The sequence below is a fragment of the Acomys russatus genome, chromosome 4 (genome assembly GCF_903995435.1).
Source record: "Acomys russatus chromosome 4, mAcoRus1.1, whole genome shotgun sequence".
NCBI classification, from domain to species: Eukaryota; Metazoa; Chordata; class Mammalia; order Rodentia; family Muridae; genus Acomys; species Acomys russatus.
Genome location: NC_067140.1, coordinates 43,250,736 through 43,274,209, shown reverse-complemented (window position 1 = coordinate 43,274,209; position 23,474 = coordinate 43,250,736). Strand labels below are relative to the sequence as shown.

The 23,474-nt window shown below is 38.8% G+C and overlaps 1 protein-coding gene across 1 annotated transcript in view; it reads right to left on the bottom strand.

Annotated features, from left to right (window-relative positions):
• Dcdc1 (doublecortin domain containing 1) overlaps positions 1-23,474 on the bottom strand; it is a 364,522-nt gene that overhangs the window by 317,603 nt on the left and 23,445 nt on the right. The window contains 1 exon segment of the mRNA XM_051144875.1: positions 11,574-11,670. Coding sequence (XP_051000832.1) covers positions 11,574-11,670 — 97 coding nt within the window.

The window sequence follows — 23,474 nt, the reverse complement described above, 5'->3', positions numbered from 1 at the left end:
CAGAATACTTCTGTAAGAGACATTGATTTGTATGATTGGATCAAACAAAATAGGCTGTGCTGCAGGAAAGGATTGCTTGGCTTTACCTGCATCACATTTGATTTAGACTTTATGCCCTTTGTGGGACACCTGGTTATTTTAATTGTCGATACATGGATGAGAGTTACACCACTGGGGCTTAGAAAGCACAACATATTAGAAGGCCCCCTCTGACTTGAAAATGCAGCCTGAGTCATGTCTTTTCTTAAACTGAACGAAGTAGCTGCGCATTAAATATGCTGGCACATCTTCTGCTTGAGCAAGTGGACCGAAATGGTGTGAATTGTTAATGCCTTGCTGCATTGGTTCACGGCTTGTGACTGATCATTTGTAACTATATCTACTCCTTGTTCCATGAAATCAAGTATGGAGTAATGGGTTCATCAGATTTTGGGGTTAAATTGAGAGTGAAGAGGTACTGTGTGTGGAAATAAGAGTTGCCATGTTCAGGGCTGGCCTTGTAACAGCATGGAATCTAAAGGCGATATTCAGAATCACTTCACTCATCATACGCTTACTGATTCTGAATAGGGCCCATTTGCAGGGGACATTTGGTAGTTTTCCAATACGCTTTATGCCTCTTTCTGCTTCCACCACCATGCACATCTTTTTTTTTATACACACCCAGTAGCACATTGGTAGCCCAGGTCAGCACACACAATTCATTTATTTAAATGACTTGATTTATACAAATAGAAATAAGCTGGGGTTCTGTTGTCTGAATCTTGCCTTTCCCCTCAACAAAAATAATTGTGTGTGTCATTGGAAATCCAAGTCTTTTTGTGAACTCAATTTCACGTGCATCTAAAAGATCTGAGTTTTAGTATTGATGTAAAATAATTGAATTGGTATGCACAAAATTGAAGATTACTTATAGAAATGTTGAGAATTAATTATATATGTCAACTTTTATTAGCAGTGATCTATATCAATACACAAAATTGAATATATATGGCATGCTTTTTGTAAACTTTAAAACTTTGTATAAAATTTTAAAAAGTATACTATATGAAACTCAATCAATTAACTTAATAAAACCTAGGAGTAATAGCCATTCAAGGTGTCATTTATAGTTGCTTGTTCTAATAACTGACACTTTTATGATTTTATCTAATTTGTTATTTGTATTTCTTTCCCAAAAGATTAACTCAAATCTCGTTAAAAAGAAGCTGGATATTAAATAGACAAATAAAGGAGGAGCTGGAGTTAAATTTTGACCCAATAATAAAAGACATAGCCAGACTTAGATGAAAATTTAAGTACAAAAAGCAATTACACATACAGTTAATATTCAAAGATGAGCTAATCATAAGATGTCTCAAAGTTCTACTGTTATATCAGCAATGCTAGCACAAATCCCAAAACTGCAATTAAACTTTTCCTTTTTTCTTTTAAATATAAAAAGTGATAGTAATGACAGCTAGAAGAATTCAGAGATTTAGGAGTCACTTCATGTCAACAAAGCACTTTTGTCCCCATGAAATGGAATGTTACTGCTTACATTTAAATAGTGCACTGAATATGTAGATTATCTATGTTATAACATGTTTTAAATTAGATAAACTGGAGAAGTCTTAGAGAGGTTCAGTGGCTACCATGGAGTACTCCCTTTTGAAACTTCTTTCTCCATGTGTGGTTCACAACAGCAGAATCTTTTATAACAAACATTTTGCATATTTTGTCAGCTGGTTTTTTTTTGCTCCTAAAAACTCTTGGAAGAACAAAATCTTTTGTGAGTCCTAGTCTTTTAAAGGGAGAGCTCTGAGGGGAGAGTGTCTTCCAATAGATAGTAACAATTAGGCTAATTTCCCCATTGGAAGTTACATTTATTAAAATGTATTCCTAATAAACTTGAAGGACCCAGGAGAAGGCATTAGAATCAGATTCAAATGTTTGTAGTTTGAAGGCTAAGACAGAAGAGGTATAATTACTTAAATGCATAGCCACTCAGGGAGATGCAGAGGAGCATAAACCTAGTTTGCTATGAAATACTGTTCAGCCCAACAAAAGTTAAGAGTGACAATTCCATCTTTATGAAGACATAAGAAAGTCTAAATTTTAAAGATGTCAAAGGGACTTTTCTAATAGAAACCAGAGTTTACAAGTAGATTTGACTGTGTTGTGGAAGTTCACAGCACAAAGTTGTGTAGTCTCATATTTAAAAGACAATGTTGATGATCCAGTAAGTACCCAACTGCTGCCAACAGACCTTCTGATAATATTCCCAACACGGTCTGTAAGTCAACAGTGGACATGCATACTAGCAATCACTAGTACACTCAATTTTTTTTATCTGGTTGGTGTGTGCAGCCCAAGTCTGATGCCCAGAATTCCCTGGGAAACATTAAAGACATTTCTAAGGATCCCTATGGCCAAAACAAAGTCACAATTAGGACAGTTTGGGGTCACAGACTTTCCTGAGTCCTATTTCTCAGTCCAGAATGGCTCTTGACTGGCTGCCTTAATAAATGTCAATATTTTTCCTAGACACATATACAGACTGGAGATTACTGCCAATACTGGTATCCTCCATCAGAAAGAGACCCAACTTTTTTATTTCATAAAAATTTTAAAGTAAACTGAAATGATGAATGGCTATGGAGGCTTAATATTTTCTCAGTGATTATTGCCAAGTGCACATCGTTTCTATGAAAATATGTGCTCAGGTCCTTTGCCCAGTTTTCTAATTAGGTTGTCTTTTTATTATTGAACTTACAACTTTTTCATATATTCTCAATATTAAACACTTATTAGATGTGATTTGAAAATATTTTATTCCATTATGTAAATTGTCTTTTCATTTTATGGACAATAAACTTTAATTCACAAAAATGATGTTTCACTTCAATGAAGTCAAATTTGTGAGTTTTTCTGTATTTGCTCATGCTTTGGGTTTAATGTTTAGGAATCAATTGCCAAGTTCAAGAACATGAAGATTTGGTCTCATGTTGGCATCTAAGAATTTCATGGCTGCAGAGTTTAGAAGTTTTTGTTTATATTGAGGAAACTTTTTTAGATAGGAGATGACAGTTGTTTTCAGTCCTTTTATATGGAGACCCAATTGACCTGGCACAATGGTTAAATAGAACACTCTTCCTTGATGAGTGTCTTAACATCTCTGTCACAAGTCAAGTGACCACAGACTATGGATGTGCTACACTATTTCTAGACCCTAAATTCTGTTCTCTACACCTATTCTCATACCAGTAATGCTGGGGGATGGTTTGGTGCACTATGCTTCAAATGCTGATTTCTGTACCTGGAGATCTGGTTGCAGTCAAACACTGGCATTTGTCATTTCTATGAAGCATCTCCTGTCTCAATGTTGTATAAAAATTGTTCTCTATCTTCTGATTGGTTAATAAAGGGGTGAACAGCCTCTGGGGCAGGAGAGAGAAGTCGCCATGGGGATACAGATGGAGCAGTAGCAGCCAGGGCAAGAAGATGGCAGGTAACAGGACATGTGGCTAGGAAGTAAGCTAAGTCAGCATAATCCAGAATATCTGATGAATATCTGCTCAGCTATAGTGCTTGAAAATTATTAATAAATGTCATTTTTTGGCAGTTAAAGAAGGCATTAAAAATATAATTATCTTCCCTTTGGTGGGGAGGCCTGGTGGCACTCAGAGAAAGGATAAACAGGCTACCAGGATGAGACTTGATAGGCTATGACCATATTGTGGGGGAAGAGGTCCCCTTCTGTCATAGACGAAGGGGAGGGGAATAGGGTGGAAAAGGGAGGGAGGGAGGAATGAGCGGATACAAGTGAGGGGATAACAACTGAGATGTAATCTAAATAAATTAATAAAAAATACCTATATATATGTGTATATATATATATAAATAATTATACATACACACACAATGTTATAATGATGGATAGGCTATGAGACATATCTGGTATAAGGAAATTTATTTGGGGGATAAAAAAGGAAGAGGAGTTAGGGAGTGGATGACTGGCCATGTGGACAGGCAGACAAACAGACTGGGACAGAGGCATGAGGGCAGAGAAGGACACAGAAAGAGAACATGGGCACAGAGAGAGAGAGAGAGAGAGAGAGAGAGAGAGAGGGGGGGGGGAGAGGGGGGGGAGAGAGAGGAGAGAGAGAGAGAGAGAGAGAGAGAGAGAGAGAGAGAGAGAGAGAGAGAGAGAGAGTGCAGAGAGATAGAGAAGTTGAGAGAAAGAGACTGAGAGAGTTGGGAGGCTGGCAGGGTCCTTTCATCCAGCACATATCTGGTGAGCACCTGGCGATGGTGGCAGGTAATGAAGTAAGAGGTTGCAGGGACCCTGGAGGCAGGCTAGTGGAATCGCCTGTGAACTAACACATGACAGCATAGTTTTAATTACTGTATTACAGTTAATACATTAAAATATTTGAACGTGAACCCATGATACACATTCATAAGGTAAAGGGCACAGCTCTACATACGACTGCCCCAACCTAAGACAACAATCTTCAGGGGTACCTAAGCTGCTCACCTTTACCAGCTGCTACAAACTTGAGGAATGTTTCACCCAATTCAAGAAAATACTATACTTGGGGGATCAAGTGAGTCATGAGCCCTAGAAATAATTCAAGTGATTTTGAGTGGCAAACAACACTAAAATGAAAGACAAACTTATGGAGGCATGTGGGGGGTGGCAGTACACATGGATTCTACTTTAATATATAGGACCAATGTGGTTGTGTGGTTGTGTGTGTGTGTGTGTGTGTGTGTGTGTGTTTGTATATTTGCTTACTTGCCTTTTAATATCAATGGTAAGCTAGCACCTTAGGGTGTCTGTCACCAAATACAAAATTTATTTCTTGAATGGTAGAGAGTTTGGTTTTAAATTTTATAGTAAGAAAAAACTATGTATAATTTGAGCTTGATGGGTCACAGCAACTAAGTGTAGCTAGGATTATTTTGAACAGTCTTGGCTTGCAAAAAAAAATGCCAGGCTGGGGCTGGATCTAGCTTTGGTATTTCCAGGTATGCAGGTGGTGGTTTAACTGCTTAACTGTTCAAGGTTGCTTTGCCGTGCGGGCTGCTGGTGCCTGCTCTTTAATCATGCATCGAACCACATCTAAAACTTGAAGCAAGTCTGTGGATAACATAGTCATTTCAGGTAATAGATGGTGGAAAAATAGTCTCTGCTAGCACTTTAAAATATGATGCCAGGCAACTTCTATACACACTGCAAAGATGGCTTGTCTTTAAATTGTGGGAACCAGTTCCAGGACTAGGTAGGCAGCCTAAATCTGCTTACTGGTATTCTAAATTCTTTATTATGTTATTTTTGTTGTTTCTGATGCTATTTGTTTTGAGATAGAGTCTTATTATGTGGCCTTTGCTGGCCTGGAACTGGAACATATACCAAGCTGGCCTCAGACTCACAGAGATCTGCCTGTCTCTGCCTCTCAAGTGCTGGAATTTAAGGTTTTAAGTTGAATCATGGTCCAAAACAGAAATGTGGAAGAACTGGTGTTTTATTCCTGTGTGGCCCACAAGCTTTTAAAATAAGCTACAGCAATTCAAGTTGATGTTGAATTATTTATCACAACCTTGTCCTAGTTTTAAATCACATAAAGCCAAACTGTGGCTCCTGGGCAAGTGGTAGATTTATTCTAAAAAGAACATTCTATCTTCCTCCATTTAGAAAAGGAAACTACAGAAAGAAATCATAACATATCTAGAAATCAAATTCGGTAAAAGAGCCAATATGGAAGTAAAGTGAACTGAAGATAATCTCCACTGTTATGATCAGAACAGTGTATGTATGGGAACAAACAGAAAGAAAGAGAGGGGTGAACTCCTTAGATCAAAGCAAGCATCTGATTCAAAACTGGAAGTCTGTGACAAATAAAACGCAGATGCATGCATGTGCACACATGCACACACACATATGTATGTGGCAACAATTAAAGAAATAGAGGACATGTATTTGGGACAAAGTATGGGAGAAGCATGGGGGAACTATGTAATCACATTTATCTTAGAAAAATTTAAAAAGGAGAGACAAACATCCTGAGAGGAGATACATTCACACTGACCTCTTAAGTAGAACAGGGAAGAAAAAAAAGTTATAAAATCAAAATCACTAGCTAACAATAGTTAGCAAAGGACACAAAGTAAAGCCTTAGAAAATAGCCTGGGTCTCTCCAGAGACCAGGGCAAAAGTGATTGGGACTCTCTTACCAGGACAGGACATAAAATAAGTAGAGATGAATAATGGTATAAGTTACACAAGAAAAAGCTTTGCACAAATTGGTCTTAAGATGAAAGGGCGACAAAGGCCACATGAATCATGCTACAGAGAACATGTAGGTGATAACAGGCCAAGAACTCCACACCTAAGTTAGATACTGGGCTGAGGGAGAGGCTGCCTTTGGCAGGCTTATTGACCTCAAGGAAGTGAAAATGAGCAAGACTGACTTGAGCAAAGGATACTATTGAAAAGTTTGGAATATATTTTCTTCATACCTTGCACTATGAGAGACACTGCAAGAAAAATAACTCATGGCATGTGTGAGAAAAGTGCAAGCATGGGACAGGAAGGAAAGTCAAAGAGAGGACGTGACTGTAGCAGAGAATGCTAAATCCAAGCCTTTTACAGGGCAAATTCTTCTGAAACGAACAGATAGATGAACTATTGGTTAAAATATACAACACCAAAATATTAACTCTGAGATCAGAACACTAAATGACTTAGACAGATGATGACTTGGGAGCAGGTGACAGCAAAGGTGGTCCTCACTGAGGCTTTAGAGAACATGAGTCTAGAAGCATGAATAGCTATTTCAGAGGTATGCCAGATAAAATGTGACCCCTGACTATGCGTAGGAACCTATGCTGGTGAATGGGTTCCTTGACTTTCAACAGAAGCCCTCATGCCAGTTGCTGATCGCAGTTGTATAAAGGGCGTTTCTGAAGCAAACTGGGCACTTTGCCACTAGAGGGGAAGCACTCGGAGTTCAGTGTGGGTCTAGAATTAGTGACCAAGGAACTCTTCACAAATGAGAACACAGCCTCAACCACACTGGTGTGGCCACCCAGGCAAACTTCCAAATGTTGCAAACACACAACACTGTCAGTCCCCTCTTCAAGAATAACGATTCTGGTAGCAATGCTGATAAAGAGAAAAGTTATATACAGTGCTGTTTTAAGAACTTTATGCACAATTTGCTTAATCCTCAAAACAAACTATGAAATTACTTACTGTAATATCTGTTTTACAAATAAGAAAACTGGTGCTGGGCAGTGGCAGCACATAACTATAATCCTAGCACTCGAGAGAGGCAGAAGTAGGCAGATCTCTGTGAGTTTGAGGCCAGACTGTTCTACAGAGTGAGTTCCAAGACAGCCAAGGCTACATGGAGAAACCCTGTCTCAAATAACCAACCCACCCACCAAACAAACAAACAAATAAGAAAACTCATCTCTAAGAAGTTAATTAACCATCTAATGTCATTACTGATATAAACTGGATTTTAAACTGAGGGCACATCCCCTTACTCAGTCCAGACTTTTGAGCCAGGAGCCAGTGCTGGAGACACTGTACATATACTAAGCCATAAACAATGTCTTGACAAGAAAAGCTTCCCAAGGTATATCTCAGGCCATAGACTCTGATCAGCTACACAGACTGACTGTCGTCTTGGTAAGACTGACACAAAGAATATTTTCTAACCTCTGTGCTCTCACATTCAGAGTTCTTGGGGTCTGCATTCTGTCAAATATTGTGTCATGGACACCTAATTTTGGATTAAGTGCCCACAGCTTTTTGGACTAGGTTCTGCTCTCACTGGGATGGATAGAGCCCTGATTTTACAGTTACATATTTTGGTGGGATAGTAATTGCTTGAAAAGGTTGATGTAGACCTACGTCAGCTTCTCTGAGCCTAAGTGATGGCACCCATTCTAGGAACCCAGAAGTTGGCTCCTGGAGGAATCCTAGCTAAAGTGCAGCCGCCAGAAACATCTCAGTGATACCAAAGCAGGTGCACATGGGGAACGTCACATTCTCTGTGCCTTACCTTCAGGAGCTGGAGGTCCTACTGAATTTTATTCACAAAGGTAACTGATACTGAAATCCACTTCTGTCTTCACTTGAATAGCTTAGATGCTTTTGGAATTTTTATCTTTAAATTTCAAGCTCCCCACAAAAAGTCAGTGTTTGTGCTTCCTATGTAAAATCAACCTGGGTACTGCACTGTGTGCCTGTGATATCGCTGCAGGAAAGGTAGAGCAGGAGGGACCCTGGGACCTGCCAGCTCCAGTCTAGACTGGTGACTTCCAGGTGGAATTGAAGAGACACTGCTTCAAAACCTAAGGTGGAGAGCAACTGAGGAAGACACCCAAAGCTGGCCTCAGTCAACACACACGTATGCACTTACACACATACACGGCATGTGCATTAACAGACACATAAATAAATAAAATAGTCATAACATAGTCATTTTGGACATTGTCCCTGGATGTGGGATGGACAGTGGAATGGGCAGTGAGCATTCTGTTTAATACAGACTGTCTTTACACTACTCACTATGATCTAGAGTGACCCACAAGAAAGTGGAGTTGTTTGAAAAGACAGCCTTACAGAGGTTCTAAGAGACTGATGGCCATGATGGGGAGAATGACCTTTCCAGTTCATCACAATGTCATAGTTTTCCAGAGTAGTTAAAATATTTAAAAAGTTGGAGACTGCTAACCTGGAATGAATGTTATATTATTAAGTAGGACCATCAAAAAGACACCAGGGAGTAGAGAAGGCTCAGAAGTTAAAAACATTGGGTGCTCTTACACAGGACCTGGGTTTGATCGCCAGCGCCCACAGGGAAGCTTAAAACCATTTGTGCTCCAGACTCAGGACCTCCAGTGGTCTCTTCTGTGCTCCTTGAACACCAGGCATGCACATGTTTCACAAACACCGAGACGCTAAGGCTAGCATGATGAGTAAAAGGGCTTGACACCAAGTCTGAGATTGTCTTTGGTCCACATATCAGAAAGAATCAACTACTACAAGTTATCCTCTGGTCTCTACATGCTTACAAGTGCATGGACACACAACAACAACAACACATGAGGTTCATTTTGTGTTGGCCAATTACTCCTCAACGTGGGGCCTGTCAGCGAGTGTGTTTGACATACCTATCCAGTGACATTGACATTCCATTGGAGAAAACTGAGATTCCCTTTGCCAGCAGACATTATTACTTATTTTGTTAGTAGTGAGACCTCATTTTCACATACCCCTTTCAATGCCAGGACCCCATATTATATATAAAATTAAAATCCCCCATGGTTTATAAATGTAACCACAAAAGCAAATTGTAAATATTGTGAGATTTTTAAGTTTTACTAGATGTGACAATGTAAAAGTAGTTAAATGTCATGACAAATGTGCTCACTTCTCATAAAACACAAGGAAAGTTTGAAAAGTATACATAATTCTAAAATAGAAGTCAGAGACAGGAAAATCATTATCTCACTTGGCACTTTTAATCATTGGTAGAATTGCACTGTTCATCTGTACTTTTGAGAGAAACCTGGTATGGTCTTAACATTAGACCTTATTAGCTGGCTTGCTGACCTGATACAAAGTCAACAACAGCAAAGGAGCCACAGCAAATCAAGAGCATTGGTATTTATTTATTTAAGCTACAAGTTATCTTGAACACAATATTTGTCCATTCCTAAACCAGGGTTTGGAAGACAATCAAAAGGAAAGTTACGGATTCCAATCTGTTATTGCACAGCACCACAGTAACGAAGAAAAACAAATCTTAGAACCTTACATTAAGCGGCAAGGGGAGCTAGAGGCCGGAAATGCCTCCAATGGGATTAACCTCTTTAAGTACTTTAAGTCTAGTCAACCTGTGATGCTTCAGTGTGTTAGTGGCCACATAAGCTGATTTCTGCTGACATAAGCTTTTATAAGTATGCAAAAACACGGGGTGAGGCACAAATTAAAATGCAATCGTGGCACACTTCCGGGACCAGTGAAGCATGAGCCTGCGTTCGAACACCTTTGGCATCCATGAGGAAGCGCTCTCAGTTACTGCTTCACTCCTTGGGTTAGTAAATCTTCTTTTCTTTTTGAGGTCATGTCCAGACTAGCGGTCAAACTTCTGCCCCTCTTATCTCAGCCTGCCCGAGTGCCTGAGAAACAATGTTGCTACACCACACATGGAAAGAAAATAAATTCGACTTTCTAAATATAAATTTCTCCTGTTAAACAAGTTCTCGGTTGTTAAGTTCCAGCAGCTACTCAAAGCCCATGTTTAAAATTCCAGGAGAGGTAGAAATAACTTCCCCGATAGAGAAGGGCGTAAGGAAATGTGCTGTTTGTGTTTTCTTAAGTCAAGCGCGAGAACAAGTATACGTATTAGTGATCACAGGAAAATGTGAGGCAGGGGATGGAAACACACGAAATCAATTTTACCAAGGCTCCTACCACCCCCCAGAGCATAACCAAGGGTTCCCAGAGCTACAGATGATAGACAGTTGAAAACTTTAACTAATTCTAGGTAATACACAGGTATTCATAGGAATACAGAAATTTCAGATGGGAACCCTTAATATAGAGAAAAAAATTAATCAAGAAAAAGTAGATTTGCTTTTTAAATACATTTGTCATATAAATCCTTAAGAAAACTGTTTATAAACAATAAAATGGTTCAGTTATCACTAGATAAGCCTTAACTAATAAATGGTAAATTCAGGAAACACCTGTTTTTATGTGTTGTAAGTGAGTGGAAAAAGTAGAAAGTCTAGGAAGTCCCCACTGTGGACGTGTCCTGCAGCTCAGGCTGTGACTGAATCTCTAAGTACTCCTCAGGTAAAGTTAGATGAAACGACATTGCTCTCCTATTGCAGTACATAATTGTGTACTGCACACACACACACACACACACACACACACACACACACACACACACACACACAATCATCCACCCACATAATTGTGGAATCTATGCTGGTTTTGCTTGCAGGGACTAGCCAAAGCAGTGCGTTTAGAAATAGACAGTTAACAGCTTGTCTCTGACCAAGACATACAAAGGAAGTGTTTGAAAGCACATTATACAATTTCTGAATGACCTCCAGAGACTTCCCTTCCCCACTCCTCTCCCCCTCAATCCACTTCCCACCCCCGGCCCCCCAGGTATTAAACCCGCAAGCCTTGCACACACCAGGTAAGCACTGTGTCACTTAGCCACACTCCAAGGCCCAATAATTTCTTTTAGATGTTGGATCTCATAGAAATTGGGGGTTAAATTACAGAAATGTGTCAATGATTGTTTATTTACTTATGGTTCACTAGGTTTAAAATACTCAGCTTTAAAAACAACTCAAACATGTGGCAAAAGATCTGTACAACCCTGGTGCCTGTGAAAGTCATTTACAGGAGCACACAGTGCCACTTTGTGTAAGAATACAGTGTTTATCCAAGCTATAATAAAATTCTTGATTTTTTCTATAAAATGCTTGAAATGAAAATTGTATAAACTTCTTTCTAAATTGTATTTCAGGGGTTACAAAATATTAGCCACTTACCTTTGAAATTTCTTCAACTTTTCTACCATTCATATCATAAATCTATCTAGCTGGTGAATCTAGATTCATTTTCATTGTGAAGACATCTAAAACCTACACAGGATAAAATAACCTATTATGTTAAGCTCTGGTTAAACCTAAAATACTTTTAAATGATTTCTATATTGTTATTTTAATTATATTACAAAATAAAATTTGTTAATTTCTAAAATAATTCTAACACATAAAATTGAAATGAAATTTAAATTGTTAGATTTTTTAAAAAATATACAAAGATAATTTTAAAAAGAATGAAGAAAGGAAGGACAGAAACAATAAAAAAGAGAGAGAGAAATGGAAGAAGAAAACAGGGAGGTGTAATGGGAAAGGAAAGGTGGGAAGAGGAGGGAACGAGCTACAGACAGCAGGCTGAGTAGCTACTAGGATGCACGGCAGAACATTAGGGCTCTAAAGCATGTTCACATGGCTCTTTTTTTTTTTTTTTTTTTTTCAGACAGCATTTCTTTTGTAGTCCTGGCTGTCCTGGACTCCATCTGTAGACCAGGCTGGCCTCGAACTCACAGAGATCCACCTGCCTCCCAAGTGCTGGGACAGGTGTGCACTACCATGCCGAGCTCCACATTATTTTTTTTTAATTTATTCATTTATTCTTGTTACATCTCAATGGTTATCTCATCCCTTGTATCCTCCCATTCTTCCCTCCCTTCCATTTTCCCCTTACTCCTCTCCCCTATGACTGTTCCTGAGGGGGACTTCCTCCCCCTGTATATGCTCATAGGGTATCAAGTCTCTTCTTGGTAGCCTGCTGTCCTTATTCTTGATGCCTTCTAGCTTCACCATTTACTCTACAACGGTAAGATGTTAATTTTCTTAGCTTTTACATTCTTTGTAGAATCTTATTCAACCCCATCACCTTTCCTCACTGGACTTGCTCTTCCTTGTTCACTTTCTTCAAAAAAGTCTAGCTCTGGGTGGACCTTGCTGCCTTTTTCATGTGCACACTAAGAAGCCTGGTGCCACTGAAGAATGTCACACAACTAAACACACCAGCATGATCACAGGCCTCAGCACCCTCCTTAGTCCCTAAGCACTGCCCAGTTACTCCAGTTTCATTTCCTTGTTGGTATCTCTCTCACTTTGCACTGTGTATCTTTCCACCTGTCACCCATCTGTTAACTCCACCAAGCTTCCCTTTCATCCTGGCCCACAGGGTTGTATGAACTACACAGAAAACTGAAGCCTCATCTTCATGCTGCTAAAGCTATCGGCCTAACTCCCTAGTACCTCTCTTTCTCTCTCAATGATGTGGTAGGAGTCCCTCCTCTATGTAATGCAAATATGCTTTCAACTGCGCTTGTTCTTGACATTTTAAGCAGTGTAAATTATCCACCAGTTCTCCCAAGCATTTGCAATTGCTCTTTTCTCATTGGTGCTCATGATTGTTGTCTTTGCTGTCTGATAATTAAATTGCTGCCATGTCCCCCATGTCCCTGGAGCTATTCTCCCCACTTCAGTGGAGTGTCGCCCATGAGCTCTCTTCGCATTTCCTTTTGTCTCATTAACTCTCAAACCATTCCTCTTGCTTTCATTTTACCAAATGGAGCTTTCTCAAAGACTACCTATGAGGATAAGAGTGTCTCTTGACTCTCACTTACTTGAAATCTGAGCATCATTTGATTGCTTGCTCTTTCTTAAACACCATTTTTCCCCATTTGAGTTGAGACATGGCAATTCATTAATTTTTCTTCCACTTCTTTCTGTAAACTTGTGACTTTGTATTCACTACAGTTTTTCAAGATAAAACCCAGGCCTCTATCTTGCTGGCTCTACTTTTGCTCCTCCTAAGGCACTCTTAAGCTAGGGCTCAAAAGCCCCAACTTTCATTTATACACTGGCAACTCCTAAACATATATCTATCCCGAGACTGTCTTTATAAGCTCTAGGCTGTGGAATATCTACTCAATATCACCATGTATGTGACAAAGGCTCCAGGGTCAATATATGCAACACTGAATACTATTCTTTCTTCTTCAAGACTGGCACTCTAGAATTCCATATTCCAGGGAAAGGAAACTGTCTACTCACAGATGTAAGCCAGAAGCCTAAAAGCTATCCTCACAATCCACGGCATTTTGTTGTTTCTCATGCCACATATAGCCATGTGATTATATAAGGCCTGCCATTCTCATCTTCTAAAGAATATACAAGTCCTTTAGTGTGAACTCTTACACCCTTGTGCTGTTGCTAGGACAATAGTTAGCTAATATTTGCCTGCATCTACTCTGACCTACCAATTCATTTTCTACCAAACATTAATGTCGTGTATTCAAAATAATAAATCCACTTACCCTCCTTTATTCTCCTAACTCAAATCCTTTAGCTGACTTTTCTGGGCTTTCAGATGACAGGGAAGAAAAGTCTGAAAGCTTTCTACAAAGTCACACTCCTCCATCATTAGCTGCTATCTAAACTTCAACTTTCAGGCTTGTTTGCCAGCTGATGGGAATTTAGCAAGTGGTGGGCTTTTGAGGCTTTGGTCTAATAAACTTCTTAATACTTTGATGGTTAATCAGAAGTAGAGTTTGGCTGGAAGAAACCCACTGCTGAGGACATGTGCTTGCAGTTGTAGCTTGCTCTAGCCCCTTTCTGTAGTTACTTCTTTCAGTTTCCCATTTGTATTAAGAAATATACACATTTCATTTTATATACTGACAACTCCCACATTGATACATTCATCTTGTGACTATCTTCTACACTTTAAGCTATGCAATACCTATTCAGCATTTCCCCTGCCACATGCTTCTAGCACTGTGCTGCTCTGCCTGACTGTGGGGCAATAAAAAACAACAGACTATAAACTAAAATAAACATTGCTCCAATCAGGTTGCTTGTCTCAGGTCTTACATCATGGTGATGCACGCTGACTGACATGCACACTAACCTTCCTGCTCCCAAAATGCATCTTGCTTACTCTGCCAAGAAGGCTTTTCATGTGCTGTATTCTCTGATGAGGTGCTTCTACCATCACTCTGTTTTTCTGATCTCAGAAGCAGCTCACACCTAATTTTTTTTTTTTTTTAACCAATGTCTTGGTCCCATTCCAGACTAAAAGCCTGAGAACAGCAGTGTGGTAATTTTGTTCCTCACTATATCCTGGGCACTTGGTAGACATTAGTAGTCATAAAAATACTTGGGGTTAATGAATGAATGCAGTTTAGTATACATTATACCTAATTCAACTCATCTTATCCTTAATCTTATCTTTTATAAAGATTCTGATAAATACTACTTATAAAGTTTCCAACCAATTTTACAAAATTATGCTATAAGTAAAGGATAATTCCAAAAGGATTGTTTTCAAATAAAACTAATTCTTTTAGTGACAGCACACAGGCCTTCTATACTATTTTTAGGAAATAAAGTAAGAATGTATCTTCACATTTATAGCAATACTGTTGGTTTCTTTCTTAGTATCTGTTCTCTGCCACTTTCTGTTATACAGCACAAGGTTTCTTTAGGGATCCACTCTTCCCCTTTTTGACTCAATCTGAAACAAGGAAGGCTGCAATTATTTTCACTGGTCAGAGTTACCATGCTGTAGTGCCATGCCCACTGACAACAGATGATTTGGGGATAGAGACACAATCCAGTGTGGGCCAATAAGACATGCTCCATGCTTGAGAAGGGACCTCAAAAAAAAAAAAAAAAAAAAAAAAAAAAAAGATTCTTCATCCATAAGGAGAAAGTGGGTGTCCTGAAATAACAGCAATTGTGTTATCACCGACATTGGGAAACCTACAGAGTCCAGAGAACCAGGCAAGAATCCCATCATAACCATGTACAAAGTGGTCCTACTTACGGATTTCTTAGTTCCTTTTTCCTTTTTCCTGTTTTAATAACAATTCTTTGCTGTGTGACACTAAAGTCACATAAATGTTAGAAAACAAACTGAAGAGTCGATGTATGTTTCTCAGATGATGGAAATTGATTAAGCTGACTCCGTTTATATTTGTCCAGCAAATAGATTACAACAGCATTACTCTGCAAATCTATGAAGCATACCATTTAATTATTTAATTAGGAACCCAGGGAAGAATTTAGAATAAATTTAGCAGAGAGAAAACTGTGAAGATGAATCGATAATTATGAAATTAATTCTTTGAATTACTAAAAATATTTCACCTTTTACAATTAATTGTACATACTCAGTAGAAAAGAACTCCAATTTATCATGAATCTGTTGAAGAATCTGTTTCTACAGAAATTTTCAGCTAACTGAAAGACTGTCAACAGATTAGAAATTTAAAGAAAACTAAATGTTAGACTTTTGTCAAATGTAGGGTTGGTGAAGATCTTTTCCCAGTCTGTAGGCTGTCGCTTTGTTCTGTTGACAATGTCCCCTGCCTTACAGAAGCTTCTCAGCCTCATGAGGTCCCATTTATTAATTGTTGACCTTTAAGGCCTGGGCTGTTGGTGTTATGTTCAGGAAGTTGTCTCCTGTGCCAATGTGATCCAGGTTCTTCCCCATTTTTTCTTCTAACCAATTTAGTGTCTCTGGTTTTATGATGAGGTCTTTAATTCACTTGGATTTGAGTTTTGTGTATGTTGACAAATAAGGGTCTAATTGCATTTTTGTACATATAGACATCCAGTCAGACCAGCACCATTTGTTGAAGATGCTATCCTTTTTCCATTGAATATATTTGGCTTCTTTGTCAAAAATCAAGTGACCATATGTGTGCAGATTCATTTCTGGGACTTCAATTCAATTCCATTGATCAACCAGCCTATGGCTGTGCCAGTACCATGCTGTTTTAATTACTGTTGCTTTATAGTACAGCTTGAGATCAAGTATGGAAATTCCTCTGGAGGATCTTTTATTGTATAAGATTATTTTTGCTATTCTGGGTTTTTTGTTTTTCCATATGAAGTTGAGAATTGATCTTTCAATGTGTTTAAAATATTGTGTAGGTATTTTGATAGGGATTGCATTGAATTTATATATTGCTTTTGGTAAGATGGCCATTTTTACTATGTTAATTCTCTAAATCCACAAACAAGGGATATCCCCCCATCTTCTGATGTCATGTTCAATCTCTTTCTTCAGAGATTTAAAGTTTTTTTTCAAACAAGTCTTTCACTTGCTTGGTTAGAGTTACTCCTAGATATTTTATATTGTTCATGGCTATCGTGAAGGGTGTAGTATTCCTAATTTCTTCTTCTGATTGTTTGTCATTTATAAAGAACTCAAGAAATTAAACACCACCAAACCAAGTAACCCAATTGAGAAATGGGGCTGGGAGCTAAACAGAGAATTCTCAACAGAGGAATATCAAATGGCTGAGAAACACTTAAGAGAACTGTTCAACATCTTTAGTCATCAGAGAAATGCAAATCAAAATGACTCTGAGATTCCAACATACACTCATTAGAATGTCTAAGATCAAAAATTCAAGCAACACCACATGCTGGCGAGAATGTGGAATAAGAGGAACACTCCTTCATTGCTGGTGGGAATGCGAACTTGTACAACCACTTTGGAAATCTATCTGGTGATTTCTCAGAAAAATGGGAATAGGGCTTCCTCAAGACCCAGCTATTCTACTGCTTGGAATATACCCAGAAAATGCTCCACCACACAACAAGGACATATGATCAACCATGCTCATAGCAGCCTTATTCATAATTGCTGGAACCTTGAAACAGCCTAAATGCCCCTCAGTTGAAGAATGGATAAAGAAACTGTGGTATGTTTACACAATGGGATACTACCCAGCTATTAAAAACAAGGAAGTCCCAAAATTTGTGGACAAATGGATGGGACTAGAAATGATCATAGTGAGTGAGTTAACCCAGAAGCAGAAAGATTCACATGATACATACTCTCTTATAATTGTGCACTAGCCTGAAAGGTACATCCCACGAAAAGTATTCACTTCCCAGGAGATTGGGATATATGTGAGGACATCCTACTGAGACTTTAGGTAAAAGAAATATAGAAGATCAAGAAGTAGAAGGACACAGAGGGTCCTAGAAAACTACAAGAAGAACATCGTGATGAGTGGATTGGGGCCTAGGGGGTTCTATTCAAACTATTGCACTAACCAAGGACAATACCAAGAACAAAACATCGAACCCCTACTCTGATCTAACCAATGGACAGGACATTCTCCACAGTTATGTGGAGAGCAGGGACTGACTTTGACATGAGCTCTGATGCTCCATATTTGACCACCTCCCCTTGGTAGGGAGGCCTGGTGGCACTCAAAGAAAGAATAAACAGACTACCAAGATGAGACTTGATAGCCTATGACCATATAGTGGAGGAGGAGGTCCCCCTCAGTCATAGACCTAGGGGAGGGGAATAGGGTGAAAGTGGGAGGGAGGGAGGAATGGGAGGATACAAGTGATGGGATAACAATTTAGTTATAATCTGAATAAATTAATAAAATTAAAATAAAAAACTAAAAAAAGAAAAAAGAAAGAAAGAAAACTAAATGTATACAATCGCTTCAGTTTCTGAAGCTACCAGGACAATGGGTTTAAGTTCTTTATGTAAGTAAACTGAATGTACTGTTCTGGGTAAATCCTAGGGGCACATTTGCTCAACTGTCCTTCATCTTGTTCTCATAAAGTCAGGAGACACACAGACAACAACATCTGGTTATTTGTTCTCACTAGTAATGAACATAACTATGATTTGTAAGAACAACTATTTTCCATCAAATTGTGTTCAGTGATAATTATATTTTTGTTAAAATACAAATGAGAAGTAGATAATGGAGAGATTTTCTAATTAGCCTATGAAAAATATGCCTTGTTTATTTTATTCTTTTATATTTTATTTATTTATTTATTTATTTTAGTTGGGCATGGTGGTGCACACCTTTAATCCCAGCACTCAGGAGGCAGAGTCAGGTGGATCTCTGAGTTCAAGGTCAGCCTGGTCTGACCTGCACAGTGAGTTCCAAGACAGCCAAGGCTACACAGAAAACTGTCTCAAAACCAAAACAACCAAAACCAAAACCAAAACAAACCCAAAACACCTTTAAGATTTTTTTTATTTTATATGTATGGATGTTTTGCCTACATGTGTGTCTGCACACCATATGTGTGCCTCCTGCCATGTAGACAAGAAAAGGGAATTGGAAAACTTGCAACTTGTGTTACAGTCAGTTGTGGTCTGCTATGTCAGTCCTCTAGAAGAGCAACCAGTGCCATTAAGTCATCTCTCCTGCACAATTTATTCTTATTTGATACAGTCTTGGGATACTTAGATGTCCCAGATAATAAATCTAATCATATTGTTATTTTTATAATCTGCTATATTGACCTTAATTGGGATGAATTAAACTGTATATTGTAACTGTTCATTTTTAGGTGAGTCAAAATGTATACATGTATGTTAGTACCACCATAATCAAGATGTAGAGTATTTGCTGGACTGTTGCAGTGGTTTGAATAGAAATGGCCTTCATAGACTCATGTGTTTGGCCCATAGCAAGTTACACTATTAGTAGGTGTGACCTTGTTGGAGTCTTGTTGAACTGTAAGCCAGCCCCGATTAAATACCTTCCTTTGTAAGAGTTGCCATGGTCATGGTGTCTTTTCACAGCAATAAAATCCTAAGACAACTATCCAACATTCCTTATGTTCCTGTCTAGTCTAACTCAGTACATGACATGGGCCACCAGTATTTCTGTCATTAGAGAACAATTTTGCCTCTTCTTTTTGCAATTTATGAGCACACAATATTTTAATGGTCACCTTCAAGTTCTATAATAATTTTTCCTTGTATTTCTGAAGAGCATTCCTTGGTGAGAATATAGCACAATTTATCCACTTGTCGGCTGATAGACTGGATTATTTTTAGTTTGAGGTTATCATGAACACAATTAGTAAGAACATTCATCAGTGTTCACCATGTTGACATACACTGTTTTACTTGATCTATGTCTAGAAATGGTCTTGTAAGATTTATGGCAAATTTGTCTAACTTCATATGAAACTGCTTGATTGCTTTGCAAAGTTGCTACCTCTTTTCCTATTTTCATCAGCTAGGGGCGAAAATTGTCATTCTCCATGTTTTCACTAACATTTAATGTTGTCAGTTTTTAAAATTTTAAGCACTCTAGTATGTGCGCAGGGGTAAGTCATTGTGGATTCAATTTATATATCCCTGATGATTTTAAAATTTTATTTATTCATTCACATATTATATCTCAACCGGAGTTTCATCTCCCTCCTCTCCTCGCAGTCCCTCCCTCATCACCTTTCCTCTTCTCCTAACCCACTCTTCTGTTTCTCTTCAGACAAGGACATGCCTCCCAGGGATACCAACCAAACATGGCATATTAGGTTGCAGTAAGAATAAATACCTCCCCTCATATTAAGGCTGGAAGATGCAACTCAGTTGGAAAAAAAAAAGAGTCCCAAGAACAGACCAAAGAGTCAGAGACCGGCCCTCTCTCAGTGTTAGGAGTCCCACAAGGTGACTAAGCTACACAATGTAACAAATATGGAGCAGGCCTAGGTCAGTCCCATGCAGGCTGCCTGACTGTCAGCTCAGCCTCTCTGTGATCCCAGGTTAGTTGATTCTGTGGTTTTTCTTCTGGTGTCCTGGCCCCTCTGGCTCCTACAACCCTTCCTCCCTCTCTTTCACAGTATTTCTCCAGCTCTGCCTACTGTTTGGCTATGGTTCTCTGCATCTGTTTTCTTCAGTTGCTGAATGAAGCCTCTCTCATGACAACTGGGTTAGGCATCAATCCGTGAGGATAGCAAAATATCAATCATTTCATTGACTTTTTAATGATTAATGATATAGAACATATTTGTCAGGTGCTTTTGACTGATTTTGGTTTTATTAAAATGGCATGCACTTGTATACAGAGATAGAGATAGGGGGACAGAATTCCTAATGAGGGACAGTAGATAGAGCTAAAAGAAAAACAAAAAAGTGGTATTATATGGTATGATGGTGAAGATTAAATTTGAGACAAAGAAAAGAGGATTGGGAGATGTTGGTTCAGGTTGGGGAGCTTAACCAAACTGATGGTAGTATGAAAAAGCTGTATGGAAACCTACTACCTTAGAACCAAAATAAAAAGCATAAAAGAGAGACAGAAGGAAATTATCCTCATGATAGATAATGCTGTCAAGAGGCAGTTGACAACTAAACGAAGTTCCCAGTCCCTGAGAAGTTTCTCAGCAAAGACTCAGAGGCTCCCAAAACAATATAGGCTCCTGTCAGTTCTCTGGCTTGTCCATTAGAAGATAAGATCACGTTGCTAGATGTCTCAGAGCTCAGTTAAGAAACACAGAGGAAGCAAGGTAGAAAAGAAATGGAAGTTTCCTTCTGCTGTCTAGCTTTTGAAGTTACAGAATGCTTGGCAGGTTGCTGGAGGAGAAAAAAATATCATTGGTCTTATCTGGACATGAAGCTATGGGCCAAAAAAGTCAGCACATTGGATAATATGTGTCCACCTGTGCAATAATGGCAAAATTGTTACAGGGATAACTAGCTGACCTCCTATTGGATTTGAAGTTCATACCATAAGAAGGAACTCATATCTGACACTACAAGACAAGTTAACAACCCATGGCCAGGAAGGTCATAGACCCAAGTAGGGCAACTAAGTTAACATAGCACCAAACTATCTTCTTATTATGTTCATATGCATTTACAAAAAACTGCCCTCAGATTTAATAAGATGAGCCTCTCTTTACAGTGAGCAGCATGAATGCAGAGACTCATAGATGCTCCAGATGCTGAAAATAAATGATGGTTCAGTGTTCAGCCCTAAATAAAACAGTTACACTATGCCCTCTAAGGCTCAGGGAACACAGCAGGAAGGGGGTCAAGAAATGTGTAAGAACATGAAGATATGGTGAAGGCTATACAATTCCATCCTCTAGAGTCCATATACCTACCACAGTCACAAACTCACAATAGTTGCACTGGGACCACCTAAGATAGGCCCTATCAACAGTCATAAAAAGGGGAGGACTTAGAGGGATGCTCCTTTCTCCTCAACTACTGACTACTGTTGGGTTCTGGGAGTGGAAGAAATCATAGTTTCTGGTTGTGGAGTCACTCAGAGACACTTCATAAACTCAGTGGGTTACAAAACAAACATGAGAGAGTTGTAGATAGGGGGAGGGTATACAGAGGTAATAGAAAGGTAAGAGAGATGAGGGGAGAGCGTGGTCAGTATATATTATGTACATGTATGATATTGTCAAGTAAAATTTAAATTACTAAAAAAAATCATAAAACTAAATCTCCTACATAAGAAACCCTTACGTTTATTTCATATGATTAACATTTTAAAAAGTAGAAACCACAAAATCACAACAGTAAGAGTAAAGAAAAAGGATATTTCTAAAAATAATCCAACAAAATTCCCAAGAGACAAAGATATGGCTTTTCACACTGAAAAGATAATCACTCCAAATAACTAGCAAGTTTACAGAAAAAAAAATGTTTCTCAAGATCTGAAAAAATTCCTCCTGCAATTTCATCTTTGGAAGGAGAGATGTGTACATAACAAAGTAATGAATATGGAGGGGACTCTCTTCGTAGACCAGGCTGGCCTCGAACTCATAGTGATCCACCTGCCTCTGCCTCCCAAGTGCTGGGATTAAAGGCATGCACCACCCCGTCTGGCATTTATTATCCATTTTGAAATAACTTGCTCAATGATGACAATAAACGGAAGGGACAGTTTTGTTGTTGTTGTTTTGAAACAGGGTTTCTCTATGTTATTTTGGCTTTCCTGGACTCACTTTGTAGACCAGGCTGGCCTTGAACTTACAGGAATCCACCTGCCTCTGCCTCCCAAGTGCTGGGACAGTTTTGTTTATATACAAACTTTCAGCTAAGAATGTGTACCATGTAAGAATACAGACTGAACTCAAGATGCTCTCTAATCAAGCATCTCTCTAAGCATGATGACATTTTTCAGCATCTCTGGGGGAAAAGTTACAACAGACTTCACAATTTGCAGTATTGTCTAAAATGCCTACTTTTACTCATAATCTGAGCCTGCAGGTAAATGGAAGTAAAGCCCAGACTTCCTATGCCCTTGATAGGTGCATGTCATAGTTAGTGTTACTATTGGTGGGATGAAACACCACGACTAAAAGCAGCTTGGGGAGGAAAGGAAATAAATTTGGCTTACATTTCCACATCATTCATCATCAAAGGAAGTCAGCACAGGAACTCATGCAGGGCAGGAACTGATGCAGAGGCCATGGAGGAGTGCTGCTTACTGACTTGCTCACCATAGCTTGCTCAGCCTGATTTCTCATAAAACACAGGACCACCAGCCCAGGGGTGGCAACCATTCAAAGTGGGCTGCATCCTCGCTGATCAATCTTTAATTATTAAAGTGCCCTACAAGCTTCTCTTCAGCCAGATTTTATGGATGCCCTTTCTCAGTGGAGGCTCCCTCCTCTCCAATGACTATATCTTGTGTCAAGTTGAAAAAAAAAATAACCTATACATACTCTTTACAGACTATAGTTATAAAACAACCATATAAATGAGAATATGAACTCATTGTTACGATAAAACTTCCTAATAGCTAGTGAACCATTCATCTGTTTTGAGCAATATCCCATTTAAAACAGCTCAATATAGTAAAAGTATGTATAGCAAAGATGGACACCTATGTTGAGTTCACAGTAAGATTTTCTACTAACAAAAATCATTTTTATTAGATGTGTATTTATGAGTCCTAAAGACAAAAAATAGGAAATATTTATTGGGACCTTTCTGGATGCCAGGCATCACGCTCCATGCAGAGCAGGAGAGAGACTCTGCAGCAACTGTGTGAAGGGCACACTACTATTATCCCCGTTTCAGGTGATGGAATCGTGTCGCAGTGATGTGCAAT